The sequence below is a fragment of the Lynx canadensis genome, chromosome A2 (genome assembly GCF_007474595.2).
Source record: "Lynx canadensis isolate LIC74 chromosome A2, mLynCan4.pri.v2, whole genome shotgun sequence".
Classification (NCBI taxonomy): Eukaryota; Metazoa; Chordata; class Mammalia; order Carnivora; family Felidae; genus Lynx; species Lynx canadensis.
The window spans coordinates 7,637,413-7,660,404 of NC_044304.2; the positions used below are offsets into that span (position 1 = coordinate 7,637,413).

The window sequence follows — 22,992 nt, forward strand, 5'->3', positions numbered from 1 at the left end:
GAGGAGACACAGACATTTTCCCAAGGGTGTTTCAAAGGGAGGCGGAGTCGGGGAAAGGGTGTCGGGCTGAGGGTCGGGAGGCGGGTCAGGAGGCGATAGCACTAATCCCAGGTGGCGGGGGGAGGCCGATGAGACTTCTTTGCTCTGGACCTCAGTTTCCCCAAGTGCAGGCATGCTGTCCCAAAGGCCTCCTCCGTTGGGACACTGTCACAGTCTGAGGATGTGGGTCAAAGGGCAGAGGTGGGCATGTGACCATCAGCTGGGCTCTTTAAAATCCTCGTGGTGGGGAGTTCATCTTTCCTCAGGCAAAGGTGACCAAGGGCAGCGGGGCACAGCAGCAAGGCCTTGTCATCTGAATAGGACAAGGGAGACCTGGGGAAGGGGCGGCGTCAAAGTTGACATCAGCCACTTGCAAGCTACTTGGTCCGGCACGATGGCTCTGCCTCTTCCGGCCTTTAGAGGACTGCACCCTGTGCTAAACTCATTAGGAGGGTTCTCTTATTGGCTCTCCGGCAGTCCTGGAGGTATACTGTTACAGGCTCCCTTTTACAGATGAGGAAACTGAGGCCTGGAAGTGATCTCACCCCGTCGAGGAAATAAGGCAGAGACCTCACTTCACCTATTGTCCGTTGTACGATGACAGCTGCCTGATAACGGCCTGATACTTTCATTATTATTGCTACTCTTTTTAAGTCAGCTTTATCCCCAGTGTGGGGCTTGAACTCATGACCTGGAGATCGGGAGTCGTATGCTCTACTGACGGAGCCAGCCAGGTGCCCCTGTTATCGCTACTTTGTTCGCCTGCACAAAATCCTGAGCTGGTTCTCCCTCTTTCACAGAATAACAGGAAGCTCAAGTTAAAACGCTTATTTTTATTTTTAAAATGTATTGTTTTTTTTAATGTTCATTTTTGTGAGAGAGAGAGAGAGTGTAAGCGGAGAGGGGCAGAGAGAGAGAGGGAGACAGCAGATCTAAAGCAGGCTCTGGGGGCGCCTGGGTGGCGCAGTCGGTTAAGCGTCCGACTTCAGCCAGGTCACGATCTCGCGGTCCGTGAGTTCGAGCCCCGCGTCGGGCTCTGGGCTGATGGCTCAGAGCCTGGAGCCTGTTTCCGATTCTGTGTCTCCCTCTCTCTCTGCCCCTCCCCCGTTCATGCTCTGTCTCTCTCTGTCCCAAAAATAAATAAACATTGAAAAAAAAATTTAAAAAAAATAAATAAAAATAAAAAAAAATAAAGCAGGCTCTGCGCTGACAGCACTGAGCCTGATGTGGAACTCAAACTGACAAACTGTGAGATCGTGACCAGGCCCTCAACCGACTGAGTCACCCAGGTGCCCCTAAACTTATTTGTTTATTCATTTTATTCATTCATTTATTTATTTACTTACTTATTTAAACATTTTAAACGTTTATTTATTTTGAGAGACAGCAAGAGCTCGTGCGGGCAAGAGCAAGAGAAGGGCAGAGAGAGACAGAGAGAATCCCAAGCAGGCTCCGCACCATCAGCGCAGAACCTGATGCAGGGCCCGAACTCACAAACTGAGCAGAAATCAGAAGTCAGACGCTCAACTGACTGAGCCACTCAGGCACCTCTAAACCTATTTAAGTAAGCGCCACACCCAGTGTGGGGCTCAAACTCATGACCCGGAGATCAAGAGTCACATGCTCCACCGACTGAGACAGGTAGGTGCCCCTAAAATATTTGTTTTTTTTTTTTATCTACTTGGCAAAGAATGAAAAGATGGACCATCTTGGTGTGGACAAAGCACTTTCATAGCTCATTAGTGTTGGTTGGAGTTGGCACATACAGCTTTCCAAGAGTGGTCTGACAATATTTATTAAAAACATAACTGAATGCATTTTGACTCAGCCATTGCAATTTTTAAAATACTTATCCTAAAGAGACATTTGGACAAAACCCTACAGATGAAGGCATAAAATGCCCATTCTAGTATTGGTCAGAATAGTGAAGAACTATTATTAAAAATATCCAACATTAGAGCATCATTAAATTATGCTTCATCTGTACAGTAGAAGAATATGCAGCCATTAAAAACAATGAGGTGGGAGGGGCGCCTGGGTGGCTCAGTCGTTAAGGTCCGACTTGGGCTCAGGCCAAGATCTCACGGTCCTTGAGTTTGAGCCTGGCGTCAGGCTCTGTGCTGACAGCTCAGAGCCTGGAGCCTGCTTTGAATTCTCTCTCTCTCTCTCTCTCTCTCTCTCTCTCTCTGCACCTCTCCCACTTGCACTCTCTCTCTCAAAAATAAAACATTAAAAAAAATTAAAAACAATGAGGTGGGGAAAAACAATGAGCGTTTAAATTTATTGAAATGGCAACATGTTTATAGTGAGAAGAGCCGTCTGCATTGTATGATCCTACTAAAAGAGGATCTACTAGAAAAGGCAGTTCGTCCATCAAAATATTAATGATGTCTCCAGTGGTAGGATTAAGAGACATCTGTATTTTCTGTTCTGTAGTCTTCGATATTTTCTGACTTTTAGCAGTGAGCAGGTATTAATTTTATAATCAAGGGGAAGCCTATTTTATAATCAGGGTAAGGAAATACCGGTACTTGTTATCTGGCAGGCACAAAAGCACGGTAGATAAGCACGCAGACTCTGAATTCAGCCTGCCTGGATTCTAGTTCCCACATCTCCAGTTAATGACTGGGTTAGTCAAGCAAGCAGGTAACTTCCTCGCTCTGTGCCTCCGTTTCCCCCTCGCTGTAAAATGCAGATAATAACTGCTCGGATTACTATGTGCCAGGCATTGCTTGTTTTACGTAAATTGTCGCACTGAATTCTCACAACAGCCCGATTATAAATGGGTCACAGGCTGGGAAGGAGGCGGGACTGGGAGCTCCCCGCCCCCAAGCGCCTCCCGGAGTGGAGCTGGGGAGAGACGGCTGGATTAGAAGGGCACGCACGCGCAGACCGGGTGGAAGGCGGGGCGAGGACACGCGAGGGATTCCCCCCTGTGCTATTGGCTGTCGTGGTTGTCATTAGCCGAGAAGGCCGCCAATGAGGGGCGCGGCCGCTTCGCCTGGGGAACCGGAGGGCTGAGCGAGCGGAGGCCCTCGGGCGGCTGCAGGTGCGACGAACCCCGAGGAGGGTGAGGGGACCTGGCGTCACTCCCTGAAAGTGACCCCAGCGTCGTTTCCACTTAAGGGGACCCCAATGTCATCCTCCTTTCCTGAGAGTACCCTGGCGTCATTTCCCCCTTCCCTAGGGGGCTCCTAGACTTCGACCCTTTTTCCTTTTTTTTTCTTTAATTTTTTGGTAACCTTTATTTTTGAGAGACAGAGACAGAGCATGCGCGGGGGAGGGGCAGAGAGAGAGGGAGACACAGAATCCGAAGCAGGCTCCAGGCTCCGAGCTGTCAGCACAGAGCCAGGTGCGGGGCTCGAACCCACGAATCGTGAGATCATGACCTGAACCGTCAGATCATGACCTGAGCCTAAGTCAGACGCTTAACTGACTGAGCCACCCAGGTGCCCCGACCCTTTTTCCTGAGCGCGATCCCTAAGACGTGCCCTCTACCGGAGGAAGACGCCGGGGTCCTCCCTCCTCCTTCCTGAGGGGGGCGCCAGAGCCATTCCCACTTCGTCAGCCCTTCCTTAGGGGACGCAGGTGTCAGTCCCCTTCCCTTCGGCGGGGCCCCGGCATCGTCTTTCCCGAGGGATCTAGGCTCATCCCTTCTTCCTGAGAGGGTCCCCTCTCATGTCATTCCCTCCTCCCAAGTGTCCCCAGTGTTCCTTGCCGAGAAGGGGCCTGGCGCTGCGCCCCCTTGGCTGAGGGCTTCCTGTCACCCACCCCCGCCCCCCGCAGCCGGAAGGAGCGTCGCCCCCCTTTGCTCTGCAATTTGCGCAGACCCAAGGCTGGGGTGTCCCGCATGGTGCGGACCGCGAAGCCCCGCCCCCAGCCGGAGACAGGGGGAAGGCAAGACCCAGCGCCCCCTCAAAGTGTGTGCCTGTTGGGGGGTGGGGGGACACCAGCTGACACAGGAACTTACCCTGTCACCTGAGAAATTGTGTAAGGAACTGGGGCTGTTTCTCCTAAAATGGGAGCCGCAGGAAGGATCGAAAAGTGCCCTGGAATATTTATCAATATTTCCACATCAGTATTGCTGCCGTGGTCAGCAGGACCTTACGGAGTCATTGGATATGCGTGGGACCGTCACCTGGAAGAGGGACTACTTAGGGTCCATGAAGTCCCAAGAGATCTGATGGTAAGGTTAGAGGGGGAGGTCCAAAGGGCTTCCCTGGGTGGAGCTGAAATCCCAAAAGGCGGAGCGCACCGAGCTGGCCAAATCCGCAGGCTGGAAGGCCTGGCCTTTCAGTCCCATTCAGCCCCGCGAAGACTCCTGGTCCGTCCACTGGCGATCAAGAATTGTCTGGTCGATATTCCAACGTGTGTGCGCCGCCTATACGTGCCAGTGCATCGGTGGAGGAAGAATGGAAGCATTCTGAACAGAGGCCTTGGGGACTTCCGCAAGCGACTCTTGCCTCAGGGTTCATTAAGGAACAGTGTGTCTGTGTCCCGCCTCGGTGACTATACGCGGCAGGAGGGCAGAAACTGCTCCTAGTTGTCTCTACACAGTGCCTGGAACATGGTGGGCACGGAAGTGCTTGCTGTCCCTGCCCTAACCCCTCGCTTGGTGAATCCTTAGAGGGACTGAGAGTTGACCAGGAAGGGTGAAATGTGATAAGGGGAAGGCACGCAGTGCAGATGGAAGAGACGCCCCCCCCCTACCCCCCCCCCCCCCCCCCGCCATGGCTGAGACTCAAACACCAGCTCCTTGGCTAACGTTCTTCGTCTTTCCTGACCGTGAAGCTACCAGCAAGTGAAGGCAAAGAGGCAGCTGAAGTCAGCCTGGGGCGGTTCGGTTTAAAATGTCCCACTGAACGGGGCGCCTGGGTGGCTCAGTCGGTGAAGCGTCGGATTTCGGCTCTTGATCTCGCGGTTTGTGAGTTTGAGCCCCGCATGGCTTGGAGCCTGTTTCGGATTCTGTGTCTCCCCCCCTCTCTCTGCCCCTCCCCCGCTCATACTCTGTCTGTCTCTCTCAAAAATAAAGAAACAGTAAAAAATTTAAAATTTCCCACCAAAGTTGTCTGAATCAGCTGATTGAATCTCTGGGAGGATCCTGGAATATGTAGTCTGAAAAATGTTCCTGAGTGCCCTGTTTAAAATGTGGCCTGATAAAAGCAAAGTCATGACCTTAAGGTCAGGATGGGGTGCTGGGGCTCACAGGAGGGAGAGTTCTTTATATAGGGGGAGCTTTGGATGCCTTTGCAAATTGTGTTCCGTTTATTATAAATATAATTTGCCCAGGAGTTTTGAAGAATGCTAATTAAAAAAAAAATAGGGGGCAGCTGGGTGGCTCAGTCGGTTAAGCGTCCGACTCTGGCTCACGTTATGATCTCACGGTGGGTTTGAGCCCCGGGTCTGGCTCTGTACTGACAGCTCAGAGCCTGGAGCCTGCTTCGGATTCTGTCTCCGTCTCTCTGGCGTCCCCCCTCCGGCCCCCCCACTCTCTCCCTCAAATATAAATAAATATTTAAAAATAAGAGTAATAAAAATAAAGATAAAAAACAAGAACAAGCCTAAATCAGGTAATTCTACACCCTGGGCTCCACGAATCTTTTCTAGCTCTCCTTCTCTGGAAATAGTTCCTTTTTTGTCTGAAGCCCACAAGAGGGCGCTGCATTCCTTTTAGCCCACACCTCCCGCATCAGCCCTGATACGGTTGATCAGGAACCGGATCCGGCCTGAGGGTTGTGGGGAGCTGCAAAAGCATCACAAAATAAGGCAGACGGGGTTGGTGGAAGCCCCGATTTTTCACAGGTAACAAGAGCCAGTGAGGAATTTTAAGGTATGCAGGTAAAGTGCTCCGAGGTCCTGAAACGTTACCGTTATCGTGCCGACTTTAGCCACCTTGATAATTCTGAGTGGTGCTGAGTAATCAATTAATCAGGTTTCCAGTGCTTCCCTCATTCCTATCAGTGATACTACATTTGTTGTGCTCTTACTGTGTGCCAGGTGCTACGCACTGTTGTTTACCCCCATTTTCCAGATGAGGGAAGCCAGGCACAGAAAGGATTTGCACTAAGTGCCAGATATGGGTCTCGAGCCTAGTCTGTGGATTCTAGGGTATTCTCTCCCCCCCCTTACATTCTATCTTCTGCAATATTTATGTCCACTAATATTTATATTTTAAAACCAGAACGCACGCCCAAGGGAGAAGATATTCACTGCGTTGAAGGCACGTTGTATTGCACAAAGCAAGGGACTCTAACATCCAGAACAACAGTGCCCTTCACAGAACTAACGTCGTCCACTTGACCGCGAGTGGGAAGTTATCTGCTCACTGTCCCTATGAATCCTTCCTCTTTCGCCTTCATCTTTGACATGGCCTTCTAGACCGAGAATTCCCCTCAGCGTGTAAACATGCTGTCTTCTGACTCTCAGAAACAAAACCCCAAACCGTCCCTGAATGCTTTGGTTCTCTCTAGCTTTCACCCAGTCTTTCTTCTGCCTCTTCTCACCCAGGTGTCTCAAAAGAGATGTTCTCTTCCTCAGCTTCCTTCGCCAGTTCAGTGCTGCCTTCTCAGCAACACGACCAGTTCCAAGGAGGCGCCCCATAAACACTTATCGAAGGAATCTATTGCTTTACCTTCACAAATCGACCAAAGTGGTTCTCGGCAAGATTACTTTCCAGTCCACAAACCCAGTGGGCATTTGAAGGGTTCTATCTTTCTCAACTTCTTTGCCTTTCTTTCTTTCCTTCTTTCTTTTTCCTTCTCTTTCTTTCTTCCTTTCTTTTTTTTCTTTCTTTCCTTCCTTCCTTCTTTTTTTTTCCTCCTTCTTCTTTTTCTTTCTTTTCCTTCTTTCTTTTTCTCTTTTTTCTTTTCTTTCCTTTTTCTTTCTTCCTTTTCTTTCTTTCTTTCTTTCTTCTTTTCTTCTTTTCTTTTCCTTTCTTTCTTTCTTTCTTTCTTCCTTCCTTCCTTTTCTTTCTTTCCTCCTTTCAGAGAGCACTCTTGTGCACATGAGCAGGGAAGGGACAGAGAGAGAGAATCTTAAGCAGGCTCCACGCTGGGTGTGGAGCCTGATGCATCGCTCGATCCCATGACCCTGGGATCATGACCTGAGCTGAAATCAAGAGTAAGACGCTCTGAGCCACGCAGGTCCACCCCCACCTTTGCATTTCACAGCGTTGTTCCTTAAATCTTTTTGTGCCCAATTTTTTCTCCACTTAGCTTATGTGATGTTGCACTTTTGTTAGTTTTCCTCACGACTTCCTGCTGCTGTTATGTTTCTTGGAGCTTCTCTTCCATTAACTCTTTTTTTTTTTTTTTTAATTTTTTTTCAACGTTTATTTATTTTTGGGACAGAGAGAGACAGAGCATGAACGGGCGAGGGGCAGAGAGAGAGGGAGACACAGAATCAGAAACAGGCTCCAGGCTCTGAGCCATCAGCCCAGAGCCTGACACGGGGCTCGAACGCACGGAACGCAAGATCGTGACCTGGCTGAAGTCGGACGCTTAACCGACTGCGCCACCCAGGCGCCCCTTCCATTAACTCTTTAATGTTTCTTGGAATGTGCCTTTAACCTGTTGTTCTTGTTATAATGGTTTTTTTTGTTTGTTTGTTTGTTTTTGTTTTTAGAGAGACAGAAACAGAGCATGAGTGGGGGAGGGACAGAGAGAGAGACACACAGAATCCGAAGCAGGCTCCAGGCTCTGACCTGTCAGCACAGAGCGCGACACGGGGCTCAGACTCATGGGCCACGAGATCATGACCTGAGCCGAAGTCGGACCCTTAACTGATTGAACTGCTCAGGTGCCCCCATTGTTCTACACCAGTATGTGTTGCAGTGTGGTCCCTGGACAACAGCATCAGCATCAACTGGGCATTTGTCAGAAATGCAATTTCTTGGGATGCAATTGAATGAGAGACTTCTGGAAAATCCAACACCCATTTATGATTTAAAAACAACAACAACAATGTAGCAAACTGGATATAGAAGAGAGTTTCCTGAACTTGATAAAAGTTCCAGCAAAAGTTAAGGTACAGATTACAGAACATCTTTTGGCAAACATCAGATTTACTAGTGGCGGATTAGAAGCGGCCCTCTTATTATTAGGAAGAAGGCAGGGTGCATGGCTGGTTCAGACAGAGGAGTGTGTTACTCTTGATCTCTGGGTCATGAGTTTGAGCCCCACATTGGGTGTAGAGATTACTCAAATAAAACTTTTTTTAAAAAAGGAATAAGACAATTATCCCCACTATTACCACAACTAACCAACATTTCACAGATGGTCTTAGCTACTGGTATAAGGCAAGAAAAGGAAATGAGTGGTATAACTATTGGAAAGGTGACATTACACTGTTATTATTTGCAGGTGATTTAGTTACCTGCTTTAAAAAAAAAAAAAAAACTAGAAAGAGAGAGGTAGAAGATCAATATACCAACAAGTTTCCCATATGCCAGAAATACCAATTTTAAAGGATCAAAGAGTAAAGATCTCATTGACAACAGCAACCAGACCTATAAAACCCCCCCCCCCCCAAAAAAAAAACCCTTTGTGGAGTAAGTATAAAACTTTCCTGTGGACAGGAAAGAAAAATTCCCTAAATAGATAAATCAAGTTCATGAATTGAGAGACCTAATGTTGTAAAAATGTTCTTTCTCCCCAACTCAATAATTTGAATGCAACCCAATTAAAATTCTGATTTTTCGTTGAATCTCATTCATCACAGGAATAAATAATGCAATAACAGAAGATCTCAGGTTTTTTTTTTAATAGAAAAAGGGAGAAAGGAGTTATTCTATATATTAAGACATGTTGTAGTAATTAAAATGAAGTTGATGCAAAAATGGATATTTAGGTAAAACAGCAGAGAGTCAATAAAACAGAAGAGAGGTCCCCATGCATTTATGAGAATGTTCTATATGAGTGGGATAGCATTTCAAAACTATGCCTAAAGAAGTAACGAGTCAAGAAATTGTTTGAAAAATAAATGGTTGAACAGCAGTAGCTATCCATACAAAAAAAAAAAAAAAATCCCACTAAATTCCTACTTGATACCATGCATACCAACAATTCCTGTTGGATTTAAAAATAGTCCAAAAACAGAACAATAATATCTGAGGGAAAAATATTACCAAAATTTCTTAATTTCTCTATTATTCAGGATTCTTGATTTTAGCAGAACCAACAAAAACAAAGTCTGGTTAACTAAGGCAGAAACAATTTATGGGTAGGAAGCTACAGAAAATGGCGAGAACCAAAAGTCCTTCTTAAATATGACACAAAATGGGAGAAACACCGAGAGTGATACATTTGTGTGAAATTTATAAAGAACTTCTAGAAACAGTAAGGATAGGGTTTGTTACCACCATTTTGGAGGACGATCTGGCAGCATCTAAGGAAAGCTGTGCTTAGCCTACAATCTAGTAAGTTCCACCTCTTAGCCCCCTGGAGAAATATACACATTTGTGCCCAAGGAGACATGGTTAAGAGTGGGCATTTCGTCCTTATCTGTAATTCTGAGAAATGAAAAGACCTAAACATCTGTCAGTAGTGGAAGAGATAAAACACAACATGGGTAGCTGGTAAAAGGAATGTGTGTGACATCACATATGGAAAGATCTAGAAGTCTGAGGAGGAAAAGCAAGTTGCAGAATAATACAGGCAACATTGTGCCACTTTTGTAAGGAAATACAGAACATTACTGCATTGTGTGTGTGTGTGTGTGTGTGTTTAATTTAGAGGGGGCTAGAAGGGAGAGATAGTAATATTTCAGCTCAATCTATAATGCTCTAATTTTTTAAAGTTAATACTTAGGTATTTAACAAAGAGAAATGAACATGGCCCACAGGGCCCCATCTGACACCATGTTCCTACTCCCTCTCAGAGCTTCATCCAGACTTGCTTCCCAGTGCCTCAGGACCTTTGCACATGATGTTTCCTCTGTCCAGAATCTTGCCCCTCCTTTCTCCACCTAGTTGACACTATCAGTTCCTTTGGATTTCTGTGAGAAAGCCAACTGCTCAACAATGCTTTCTCGGGGCCTCTGACCTAGGCCGAGCTCCTGGCTTTCAGAAAGCTTACCTTTGAGCTTAATTACATGCGTATTTTGTGATTATGAACTCTAGCTCTATGAGAAAGAGGCAGTGTCATGTTTGTTTCTTACTGTATCTGAACACCTCACTTCACATCTGGTAGAGTAGCCATTCGAGAACTGGTTGGAAGCATTAAAGCCTAAAGGCTAGAAAAATAGGATTGTGTACTTTCCTAAAACAGTTGTATCTTGAGGCCTCAAGATACACCCCAAAACACTGTCACTTCCCTTCTGGAACTGCGGCCTCCTCAAAGGTTCTCTACCTCTGGCTGCTTAAGGTGGAAGCCACCCGGGAGCATTCCTAATTCTCTGCCCTTCTTATCTAATCAGTCTCTCCACCAGTAGAGTCGACTTCACTCCCACAACCTAATCCAAACTGCCATCCTCTCTCACCAGGCTAATGCTATAGCTGCTTGGCCTTCCCGGTGCGCTCCAGGTCCCAGCCACATCCACACAGCTTCCAGAGCCATCGACGTACAAATGCAAACCTCACCGTGACCCTCAGCTGCCTGCCACTTAGCACGGTTTTAATATTGCTTCTGCAGCCTCTGGCTTACCTGGAGAGTTGGCCCGGTTTCCTGGGGACTGAGGGGTCCTGGGACGCCAGGCTTTCAGTGTTCAGACCGGGAATGTCCTGGGCAAACCAGAACGAGTTGGAGGCCCTGCTCCGCTGCTAGGCTATAATCTCCATGAGGGCGGGAATCATTTGGGGCCTGTTCACTACCGTTGCCCCAGTGCCCAGCACAGCAAGGTCTTTTTTAAATGGCTGTTTTTGCGGAGTTTGAAAGGGAACGTAAATACCTTTGTTGGGCCAGCCGCTTACACAGGGCCTGTTGCCCAGTAGGTGTCCCAAGTACCATTTTTGCGGGTAAGAAACTGCACCTGACTGCTGATTCCCGAATTGCTTTACTGAATCAGCTACACCTGACCTCCAGAGGGGGAAGGAGACGCCACTCTGGGACGGGCCGTGTGGCTTCTGGCCACTGAACTACATGCAAATTCCTCTGGACTCTAGATTCGATCACTGTTTCCAGAACCACCGATCTACACACTGACCCCCACGGGACCCCCTTCTATCCCTTCTCACGATCACAGTGGTAGAGCTGCTCGAATCTGACCTCTGCCACTTAGTGGCCACGTGACCTCGGGCAAGTCGCTTCTCCGAACCTCGATCTGCAAAGAATTCAGGCTTGCCCTTCCTAGAACCCAGCACTCTCGAGCATCAAATCATGTGTAGAAACACTCTGCCAATGCTAAGAGGCTATCCAGATGTTACATTTGCAACTTCTAGTTCTCCCCATCCACTCAGTGCAGCCAACGTAGACTTGTTTTCTGGTTCCAGGAAGCGGCCCAGCCAAGACAGCCTTCAGGCGAACCGAGTGAATGAAGCTGCACAGATGGGCAGTTAGGCTTTCCCTGGAAGGGAAGGAATCAAATGTTTCCTGGCTCAGCTACCTGGGAGAGCCTATGAAATTCCTCATAGTTGAGGTCATACTTCTTTCCTCTGTGCTCCACTCTCCCAGCACAAAGAGAGTTAATCGGCTTAAGAGATCCAGGCCAGGGACGCCTGGGTGGCTCAGTTGGTTGAACGTCCAACTCTTGATTTCGGCTCAGGTCGTGATCCCAGAGTCGTGGGATCAAGCCCTTGGTTGGGCTCTGCACCAAGCGTGGAGCCCGCTTAAGATTCTGTCTCCCTCTTCCCTGCTTGCATGCTCTAAATTGAAAAATAAATAAATAAAAGCGATTGAGAGAGAGAGAGAGAGAGAGAGAGATTGATCGATCGATCGATCCTGGCCATATAATGCCTTCACAGGAATTGTTCAGAAGAGACCACGCTATATGGAGCCTAAGAACATTCCCAAGAACCCCTTTGTCTTTTTAATACCCAGGCGCCAAAACAAAACGCTCAGTCTGTGTGACTGAAGTACCTAAGAATGACTGGATAGATTTTCAGTGACTTGGAAGGCATGTTGGGATGGTTTGCCTTACAACAGAGCTCCAGGGAGCCCTAAGAGAGGTGTCAAGGAGCTGGGTCATTGTCTTCAGAGCAGCCAAAAGTGACAAAGTGAGCCCTGTGTGGCTTGTCTACGGGGAGAAAGATGCCCTACATGTCAAGTTGATGGGCAGAGATAACGGGCTGGTTTCAAATTCAAAGTCGAAATCAAAGACTTGGATACATCTCAGAAGACTTCTTTCTGTCCCCAGGTTCGAGACCTCCAGCTGAGAGCCCGGGTGGAAGACACTAGTTAGTTTGTTCTTTATTTTCATTGGAAAGTTATATGGTTACTTATCAACAAAATTGACTGTCCAGGGCAGAGATATCCAGTGGTTTCTATGTACAGGACCATCCCTGGGGTCCACACCTCCGCAGAGGCCTCACCCCTCGAGGCCTCAGTCAGCTCCTTCCCAGGCCTCCAGGAACCAATCACAAAGACACAAGGAACAAAAACGGGCCCGACCTCGGCACCTGCTTTCACCCCGAGGGGAGGTGGCGGCTGCGGGCATGGGCCCCGGGCCTATTCTCAGGGAGTGGGTGCAGGGGCCTCTCTCCTGGGAGCCTGCCCTCATGCCTCCCCTGCCCAGAAAGGCTCTCTTGGACATTCCTGGGACTACTCTGACAGGCTCGTGGGTCCCACTCGGGCCTTCTTTTCTCTCTGCTTGTCATTTTAACACTGAGGCATCTCAGCCTCCCGTCTTGGAGGATAAGCATTTGCTCTGGCGCCTTTTCTTTTGCCCCTGTTTTTGTACAAAAACAACAATACTCTCAATCGGACCGTTTTTTTGCCCAAGAAACAAAAGTGGCTCAACAGGTACAGTTCTGCTGGTCGATCTGCTTTCGGCAGGGTTCCATGGTGACGGCGACACCCACGCCGCTCCGGCCGGATGTCATGTGGGTCACCTCGCTCCAGGTGTCGGTGTCTGGGTCATAACACTCCACACTGTCCAGGAACGTGTGACCGTCGTAGCCTCCTGCAGGGACAGCAGAGGACACAATCACCCCCTCTGAGGGCAGGGGAAAGAAAGAGGGGGAAGGACCCACAAGAAGCCTTCCTGCTGGGATTTGAGCCCACCCCCAAGAGACGGGGCTAATCAGTTTTCTCCACCCAGGTTTCCGCCCCCAGGGCCTCACCCAGAACGTAGATTCTTCCCTGGTGCACAGTAATCCCCAGGGCACTTCGCCGATGCTTCATGGGAGCTACAAAAGTCCACGTTTCTGTCTCCACATCATAGCGCTCCACGCTGTTCAGCTGGTCCTGACCATCGTAGCCCCCCGCAGCATAGATACAGTTGTGCAAGACACAGACTCCTAAACCGTACCATGCAGAGAGGGTGACTCCGGGGCCTGGCACTGGGGGCCTAGCCACCACCTTCTTGGGGGCGCCCTCCCCTCTCCCCTCTCCCGGGAGACCCTTTAGAAACAAAGCCGCAGGAGAAGAGCTTAGACTCGGTCAGAATCTAGCTCTTGTGTGTGTGCCACAGGGTTTAAGATCAAAACAGGAAGCCTTCCCCAGGCCTGGCCGAGTTTCATTCTCAGGAGTGGGAGGGTGTCCCTCCACCGTCCCCCCCGCAGCCCCCACCCACCTGCCCCACTTCGGATGGTGTTCATGGGTGCGATCATCCGCCACTCGTTTCTCTCTGGGTAGTAACACTCGGCTGAGTTGAGGCGGTTTGTGCCGTCAAAGCCCCCGACGGCATAGAGCAAACGGTTGAGGACAGCCACTCCCACCCCGATCCTTCGAGTCAGCATTGGGGCCACCAGGTGCCACTCGTCCCGCTCTGGCTCATACCTGCAAAGGAAGGACAGCGACAATGGCAGTCGTAGCTGACCTCGGGGGAACACGTACTGTGACCCGATATTCTGCCAGTTCTGTAGGCACTCGGGCTCTTTCATCCTTCTAGCTATTCTCTGAGGGAAACTGAGGCTCACAGCCCTCATCTGTTCAAGGTCACACGTACGTGTGTTGCACGCCGGTGGCCACACCCTGCCCCACGGCCAGGCCCCGTGCTGTTATGTGTCATCCCACCCAAACCGCACCCAGCCTGTTGGGCAGGTGGTCCCCACTGCCATCTCCCGTCACCTCCGGGTGACAAGATGGAAGCACAGAGGGATGATACGGCATGTCCAGGGTCGCCAAGGACGTGGCGCTGGGGTTTGACCCAGCCTTCTAAGACACCAGAATCCTAACTCTAGCAACTAGGCTACCAGGCAGGATGGTTTTTGTCCAAGTGTGGGGCTTACTTAAAATTCCCATTGCCCAGCCTCACTCCGAGCCCACCACCGATGCCAGGTCTCCAGCAGTGGGCTAGGGAGTTTGTTTTAACAAGTGCTCCAGGTGAGAACTGTATCCTGGATCACACTTCTGCAAGAGGAGAGGGCAGAGGACTGGCTGTGCAAAAGCAGAAAGACCAAAATACTCAGCTTCTAAACGCAGGGTCACTATGCAGTTGTGCAGGTTGTGCACTGTACAAGGGTACCATATCCCAGGGGCACCTTCCACACAGAACACCTCGTACATCTGTTTATTATGGCAATTTTGAGGCAGATGGCAGCGAGGTGTCATGGTTTAATAAAATTAGCATTTTACAGTAACTTCAAAATCATAGAACTCTTTCCAGACCTGCAGAAAAAGAGTTGTATGGGTTTGTGACAGCCCTGTAGGCAATTCCCAGGCCCAGACACATCATCCAAGGTCCCTGACCCTACATCTCCCAGGAATTTAGCTTCACCTGGAGGCGTCCACTCCCTGAAGGTAGGGCACAGAGAGACAGGCACTCGACAACAGGGGAAGTCTCCGCATCCCAATGGGTTGGGACCCGGTAGCAATGGGACCCTCAGCGTCCACCCCCTCCGGGCCCTGCCACTCACCTCTCCACACTGTTGTGGTGGATGCAGCCATGGGAGCCACCCACGGCATAGATGTGCCCGTCGATGACCCCAACCCCAATCCGATTGCGCGGCACGCTCATGGGGGCACAGGGTGACCACTGGTTGGTCATGGGGTTATAGCAGTCCAGGGCACTGGAGTCGGTGTTGCCGTCGGGCGAGTTGTTCCGGCCACCCACGGCATACAGCAGCCCGCCCACGACGCAGCCCGCCAGGCCACTACGAGGCACCTGCAGGTCCGCCAGTCGGAGCCAAGTGCCATCGCTGGGGTTGTAGGCCTCCAGGTAGCTGAGCGACTGGCGGAAGTAGCCGCCGGCGGTGTAGATGAGCCGGCCCACTTTGGGCGCCCGACAGGGCATCACCTGCGTGGGCTTGTGCAAGGTCAGCTCCTGGAAGATCTTGACCAGGTAGTCCTTGCAGCGGGAGTCCGCCTGCAAGATCTCGCACTTCTGCAGCTGCATCTGCAGGAAGCGGGGTGTCAGCGAGTGGCATCGCACAGCCCTGAGCAGCGCCTGCACGTAGAACCGCCGCTGCTCGCAGTCGTACTTGACCCAGTTGATACAGGCGTGGAAGACCTCGGACTCGCAGCGCACGTTCAGATCGTCTCGGCTGATGAGAGTCACCAGCTGGCAGTGGGACAGGTTGAAGAACTCCTCTTGCTTGGCCACCTGTAGAGGGCATTACTGTGGCAGGCTGACTCCCGCGTGCCGCTCCCCCGAGCCCGCCACGGCGGCGCGATCTGGGGGACACGTCTCTCAACCTGCCTCGGACAGTCTCAGTTGCCAGTTTGGTAAAACGGGGATTTGAACGGTATAAACTTCACAGGTCGCGAAGATTAAACGAGCTGGTGCCACACATGCCAGGCGTATCGGACGTAGGCACTCAGGTAAATGGGCAAAGAGACGATGTACCACGTACCTTTTGTTTCGTTTTGTGCTTGACCTACAAGGTTACCCGTTTGTTGTTTTTTTTTAAACAACCTTACTTTTTCTTTGTTTTTCTTTTTAAGTGTCTTTTTTTATTTTAAGAGAGACAGACAGTGCAAGTAGGGGAGGGGCAGAGAGGGAGAAGGAGACAGAGAATCCCGAGCAGGCTCAACCCTGTCCGCGCAGAGCCCGATGCGGGGCTCGAACTCACGAAACCATGCGATCGTGACCTGAGCTGAAACCATGAGTCAGCCGCTTGACCGACCGAGCCATCCAGGCACCTCCGACCTTACTTTTTCAAAAGGGTAGATTGGCTAAAAAGGAAAAAGTAGCAGCACTAGAATGTTCTAGAAAAGTGTAGGCTCTAAAGAAGAAGGCTGAACTACAATATGGCCCACTACTTTCTAAGTAGGTGACTTGGGCAAATACCTGAAACGCTCCAGGCCTTGGTTTTCTTCCTCTGTAAAGGGGGTTTGTGTTAGCAGCTACCTCACAGCCGGGCGAGGTAGCCAACTATATAGTAGGGTAGACAGGGCCCCAGGCAAGTATTTCTTGTCAGGTACCAGTCTTCTATAAAAGCAATTTCAGTCAGCCCACATCAGCAGGCCACCAATGCTCTGGTAGGTACCCCAAGCCCATGCAATCCCTTTAAAGAAACATTATGCAAGGCTGTCGGAAAGCCCTGCTCACAGACCGCCTTTCTGGAAGCCATAGGCCCTAGGACCAGTGCCAGAGGTCCACGGGGCATCTGGTCAACCCCACATGTGTGGTAGAAGGGAGAACATCTGTCCCTTAAGGGGAGAAATGGAAACCAGGGCACTATCTACCCCGGCTGATCCTAGCCCCTGGAGGAGGGCTTTGAACATTTCCAGGAAGAAGGGGCGCCTGGGTGGCTCAGTTGGTTGAGCCTCCGACTTCGGCTCAGGTCATGACTCACAGTGTGTGAGTTCCAGCCCTGCATCAGGCTCTGTGCTGATGGCTCAGAGCCTGGAGCCTGCTTTGGATTCTGTGTCTCCCTCTCTTTCTGCCCCTCCCCTGCTCACACTCTGTCTCTCTTTCAAAATAAATAAATATTAAAAAATTTTAAAGAGAAAGAGAGAGAAAGAAAGAAAGAAAGAAAGAAAGAAAGAAAGAAAGAAAGAGAAAGAAAGAAAAGAACAAAGAAAGAAAGGAAATTTTCAGGAAGGCACTCTAAACCACGGGACTCTCCAAGGCTTGGGACCTGGGGTACAGCCCTCTTGGGCCAGACCCAGGGGTGGTACTTCCTCTTAAGAGAGTTGAGAAAATCCAACGCTTTGAAGAATGGAAATCACTTAGAACCGGGGTTGGCCCAGCCAGGGCTCAACAAACACTTATGATTATCTTCATCCCAAGGGCACAGCCACCAGTGGGTGCCACCCAAGAATTTGGGCTCATCACTGTGATTTTATAAGGAATCTGTCATTTTATGCTCACAACTTCCTCCACTCAAAAACGAAAATGAAACCAAGAACAGTGTAAGGACGACACTACGTCGACCAAAGAAAACTCGTCTAAGGGTCACATCTGAGGTAGGCAGCATGTCACAGGTGTTCCATAATTATCTGCTGACGGCCTGAAGCATCGGGCCCTGCTCCGCGCACCCCAGGGCTGAGCTGCTGTCATGTTCCCTGCATGGGAACGAGCTTCATGGGTCCATCTTCGTGGGTCACTGCCTTCCCTTGACCCCGGAGAAGTCAGTGACCCACGAAGATGGACCCACGAAGCGCTCCCCTTCCTCGGCTGTTTCCCAGAGTCACCCCAGATGCGTAGACTAGGACCCCAGAACCCTGTTTTTCTCCAGCTCCCTGATCTGACCCTTGTCCATCTGTCGCTGGTCCTTCTGATACCGCCCCCAAGCCCTGCCTTACGTCTCCCCCCACCACTCACCTCTCCGAAGTGCATGTAGATGTACTCGCGGGCTCGCTGGTGCAGCTCGGCACAGCCGATCTGTTCGGCGAAGTTGGCAATGCCAATGGCGTTGCTGGGGTCCAGCTGCTGCACCAGGAAGTCGCTGCAGGCGCGGACGACACTGTCGATCTGGTACATGACGGCGCCGTTCATCACGTGGAGCACGCACTTCTCACCCATGGAGATGGAGGCCGTGTAGGCAAACTCAATTAGGCGCTCCATGACCTTGGGGTGGATGCCCTCAATGGACACCACCTCCATGCCCTGCTCCCGCAGCCCGTTGGTGAACATGGCCTTGAAGACAGGGCTAGATGAGGCCAGCACCACCTTGTGAGCCATGAACTGGGCGGCCGGAGCGTCCTCGTATTTGACCTGCAGTGTGACATCACACAGCTGCTGGCTGAGCCGCAGCTCGTTCATGATGCCAAAGGCCTGCTTGGTGTGGTCCTCTAGCGTGTAGCTGAAGGTGCGGTTGCCGTGCTGGGAGGGCGTCACCTCGGCTTTGCACTCGGTGGAGGCGTACATCACCGCGTCCCCTGCCCCCTCGGGGCGCTGTGACCTCAGGGGAAGGAATCGGGTGCGGGCCCCAGCCCCGCTAGGCCTCGGTTCCGGCTGCATGGGGTTCCAGGTGACAAGGGACAACACCACCACGGGCACTCAGAGGCCTGGAGGAGGGAGAGCACAGGGCTGGGGCAGGGCCTGGGGTCGGGCCTCCTTTTATAAGATAAAGCGACTCCTAGACCAGTTTTCCTTCCCAAGCCCAGGTGAAGCAACGTCCGTTTGTGCTAACTGCCACATGGCCCCACCAGCCCAGGATTCCATCTTAAAAACACGGGTCAGGGGCGCCTGGGTGGCTCAGTCGGTTAAGCCGCCGACTTCGGCTCAGGTCATGATCTCGCGGTCCGTGAGTTCAAGCCCCGCGTCGGGCTCTGTGCTGATAGCTCAGAGCCTGGAGCCTGTTTCGGATACTGTGTCTCCCTCTCTCTGACCCTCCCCCGTTCATGCTCTGTCTCTCTCTGTCTCAAAAATAAATAAACGTTAAAAAAAAATTAGAAAAAAAAACAAAAAAACAAAAAAACACGGGTCAGATGATGTCCCTCCCTTGCTCAGAATCCCCCCACAACTCCCACAGCACAAAGAGTAAAACCAAACTCTTCAATGGCCTCGTAAGCCCTACACAGTCAGCCTCCGTCCACCTCTCCCCTTGGCTCACTCTGTTCCAGCTTCCCTTCCCTTCCTAGATAGAGCATATCTATTTTTTTTTATGTTTACTTATTTTTGAAAGAAAGAAAGAGAAAGAGCATGAGCGGTGGAGGGGCAGAAAGGGGGTGGACAGAGGATACGAAGCGGGCTCTGCGCTGACAGCAGAGAGCCCGACACGGGGCTTGAACCCATGGACAGTGAGATCATGACCTGAGCCAAAGTCAGTCAGATAGAGCGTGTCTAGCTCCTTCTTTCATTCTCCTCACCAACATTTACTGAGTATCTACTGTGTGCCAGGCGCTGTTCTAAGCACTGGAAACACAGCAGTGAGAAAGGGGCATAAACTGTGCCCCCCTGGAGATGATGAAGGATGGGCCATAAGTAAAATAAGCAAGAGTTGAGTATAAATTATGGTTATTTAAAAAAAAAAAAAAAAGACAACAGCACTGTGATAGTGTGACTTGGGGCAGTTACTTTAAATCACGGAGTCCAGGGCTCTGTTAGAGCTGAGACCAGAAGGATGTACACACCAAAGGGATGTTCCAGGCAGAGGGAAGGGCAAGGGCTCAGAGGCAGAATGAGAGAGACAATCTGGGGACTCGGAGGAGGGTAATGAGAGCTACTGACGACTAAAGGGAAGGTTTCCATGAAACCTGTGGAGTCTGGAGGGCCGGGCCATGAGCTGCCCTTTTGAAAGGTCCTTCAGGGAGAAGACGGGGAAATCTGCAAGAGGCTCCCCAGGTTCTCCATTTATCTTTCCCGGGCTCCTCGCACAGTCATCTCCTTCCTGTTTTATTTCCACCGCAGCACTTGTCAGAAACCGAAATGAGCTCCGAGCTCCGAGGCTTGCTCTGACGGATGGCCCAAGCCCCGGGCCCTCAGCCCCAGCGCTTCAGAAGGTGCCCACCCTCTCACGTGCCTCCCCCACGGCCTGCCCGGGGCCTGGCACTGCTCAGGGGTCAGTAAGCGAGTGGCTGGCTGACTGCCCGCTTCACTGTGCCTGCCAGAGCACCCTCCTCCACCGGGGCCCAGGGCGCCGCTTGACCGCCTCTCCCCGGCTGAGGCCCCTGCCCTGCCTCCTGGTCTTTGGCCAGTCGGTCAACGGTGCCCCTTGGACACTGGACACTTCCCCCCACGAAGCAGATAAGTGGGGGACTGCGCATGCCCTGCCTGAGCCGCCACCGAGGCCTGGAGAAGGGAGGAAGTGACCCCCGCCGCAGCCTTTCGACTGCCAACCCCAGGGCGCAGACCAAGCTCCCCAACGCGCCGCGCTCCCCGGCACCCGGTCCGAGGGGCACTCCCTGGGCCTCTCGCCCGGCTTGCGTAGCTCCCGGGCCACCCCTCGAGTCGCGCCGTCCAACAAAAGGCCAGGACTCGAGCCGCGCCCTCCGCGGGGCCGCGGGAACCCCAAGGCGACCGGGCCCGCGGCGCCCTGTTGCCCGACCCCCGGGGCCCTCCCGGCCCGCGGCGCCCGCAGCCCGGGCGCAGGCCGCCTCACTCACCCCGCCATGGCCGCGCTCGAGCTCCGCCTCCGTCGCCCAGGCCCGGGCGCCTCCATCGCTGCGCGCCGGGGGGAGGCGCGGAGCGCGCGCAGGTCACCATGACTAAGCAGAGCCGGGCGCCGGCCGTGTCAGAATAAAAGTCCCCGCGGCCCCGGGGCCTCGGGCGGCGGGGACGGCAGAGGGGCCGTTCTCCCCGCCCCCGCTCCCGCGGGCGTTGGCGGAGCAGCGCAGCCCCAGCGCGGCGACCACTACGCCCGTCACTACGGCGCGGCGCACCCGGCCGCGTGGTCGGAGCCGCCGTGAATCGGCCCCGGGTTCGAGGCCCGGAGCGCCCCTGCCTGCACCGGAGATCGGTGGACAGCCCTCCCGGCCGGCGCGCTCACCTCGGCCCCCGCGTAGCCTCGTAGCTCTCGCCGCGAGGTGGGGATGCCCGGGGCGCCGCGGCGGCTCCGGGCACAGTGGTGCCACCCGCGCGTAGAGCTTCCGGGAAGCCCGAGGGTCCGGGGCCCGGCAGGGGCGGCTCCCGCCTAACTTTCGCTGGGGGGGGGGCCTGAGGGCGCCTCCGCTGTCGGGGGACCTTGGCTCCGGGGCCGCAAGGCCAGCGGGGTCTCGGACGTCGGGTGGGGGGCGGCCTCGGGAAGGCCTGGAAAGAGGCGGGGAGAGGGCGGGGAGGGCGCGGCGGGGAAGGAGCCGAGATTCCCCGCCCTTCCCGCAGGTGCCCGGCGCCCCTGAGCGAGGAGCGGGCGAGGGCGAGGGTACACGGCCGGGCGGGCGCGGTCCGTCCCCGCTTCGCACTGTCCCTTCCATCCGTCCGATTTCGTCGTCTCAGCGGCGCGGGGCTGCTCTCCCCGACCCGCTCTGCTCTCGCGAGCCCCACACAGCCCAGGCCTCACGGTCCAGCGGCCGCAGGATCCTGCTGGAATTATTTACCTAGTTGGCTTTTCCTTGCCTTTATTTTTTAGTCACCTCCAATCTAGAGGCGCGTGAAGCTCGCCTGCGGGGGCTTGAAGCCCGGCCCCGCCACTCTACCTCTGTAGGGATACTTCCATAACTCAACTTCTCCACTCTTCAGTTTCCTCTGTAAAATGGTTATGAATACTAGCAGCCACGTGAGGACCGAATGCGAATGCTGGTGCCCAATAGATACGAACAGTTGTTATTTGTCATGGTAACGGATGCTGATTCATCATTTTTGCTGATTATGATATAAAGTTAATTTTTAAATGTTTTTTATTTATTTATTTATTTATTTATTTATTTGCACGTGCGCACAGGGGAGGGACAGAGGGGGAGAGAGAATCTTAAGCAGGCTTCGCTCCCAAGAGGGAGCCTGGGCAGAGGGGGCAACCGAAATCAAAAGACAGAGGCTTTTACTGACTGAGCCCTAGGCACCCCTAAATGTACTTATTTTTGAAAGAATCCATCTTGGGGCGCCTGGGTGGCTCAGTCGGTTAAGCATCCAACTGCGGTTCAGGTCATGAGCTAATGGTTCATGGTTCATGAGTTCTGGCCCCATATTGGGCTCAGCCCTGATGGTGCAGAGCCTGCTTGGGATTCTCTCTCTCTCTCTATGCCCCTCCCCTGCTCTTGCTCTCTCTCAAAAATAAATAACCTTTAAGAGAGTCCATCTTAGCCAAACTATGGAAGGAGCCTAAGTGTCTATCCATAGGTGAATGGATAAAGATGTGATATATATATATATATATATATATATATATATATATACACACACACACACACACACACACACACACATATACCTACACACACACACACACACACACACACACACACACACACACACACAATGGGATATTACTCACCATAGATAAAGAATAAAATCTTGCCATTTGCAGCAACATGCATGGATCTAGAAAGTATTATGCGAAGCGAAACAAGCCAGTCAGAGAAAGACAAATACCATATGATTTCACTCGTGTGGAATTTAAGAAACGAAACAAACAAAGCAAAAGAGACAACCCAAAAAACAGACTCTAAACTATAGAGCACAGTGGTGGTTACCAGAGGGGAGTAGGGTGGGGGGGATGGGTGAAAGAGGTGAAGGAGATTAAGGAGTGCACTTATCCTGATGAGCACTGAGTAATGTATAGAATTGTTGAATCACTATATTGGACACCTGAAACGAATATAATACTCTTTCTCCTCTCTCTCTCTTTCTCTCTCTGCTCCTCCCCCATTTGCGCTCTCTCAAAGTAAATAAACTTACTGGAGGGGTTGTGGGAGGGAGGATGAGCTAAATGGGTCAGGGGCACTAAGGAATGTACTCCTGAAATCATTGTTGCACTATATGCTAACTAACTTGGATGTAAATTTCAAAATAAAATAAAATCTATATATATATAAACTTAAAAAAAAAACAGAACGATTAAAAAAAAACAAGGTAAACATTCAGCAAATATCTTAA

The 22,992-nt window shown here is 51.6% G+C and overlaps 1 protein-coding gene across 2 annotated transcripts; it reads right to left on the bottom strand.

Annotated features, from left to right (window-relative positions):
* Positions 1-12,296: 12,296 nt before the first annotated feature.
* On the bottom strand, positions 12,297-21,016 carry KEAP1 (kelch like ECH associated protein 1). 2 transcript variants are annotated; one of them, XM_030300070.1, is made up of 6 exons: positions 20,951-21,016; positions 17,842-18,527; positions 14,990-15,675; positions 13,705-13,910; positions 13,253-13,429; positions 12,297-13,092 (listed from the first exon to the last, which is right to left on the bottom strand). In XM_030300070.1, the coding sequence occupies exons 2-6, from the start codon at positions 18,478-18,480 to the stop codon at positions 12,926-12,928; spliced, it is 1,875 nt and encodes a 624-aa protein (XP_030155930.1). In that variant the 5' UTR covers positions 18,481-18,527; positions 20,951-21,016; the 3' UTR covers positions 12,297-12,925. The 2 variants fall into 2 exon arrangements, with proteins under 2 accessions (XP_030155930.1, XP_030155922.1); XM_030300062.1 differs by lacking the exon at positions 20,951-21,016 and adding an exon at positions 20,568-20,658.
* Positions 21,017-22,992: the final 1,976 nt, after the last annotated feature.

Excerpts from the sequence above, each read along its gene's own strand:
- KEAP1 (XM_030300070.1), bottom strand. The coding sequence starts at position 18,480 with ATGCAGCCGGAACCGAGGCCTAGCGGGGCTGGGGCCCGCACCCGATTC. Across the intron at positions 15,676-17,841 it reads TCTACATGCACTTCGGAGAG|GTGGCCAAGCAAGAGGAGTT; the intron begins GTGAGTGGTGGG and ends TGCCCTCTACAG. Across the intron at positions 13,430-13,704 it reads CACCATCCGAAGTGGGGCAG|GAGTCTGTGTCTTGCACAAC; the intron begins GTGGGTGGGGGC and ends GGTACGGTTTAG.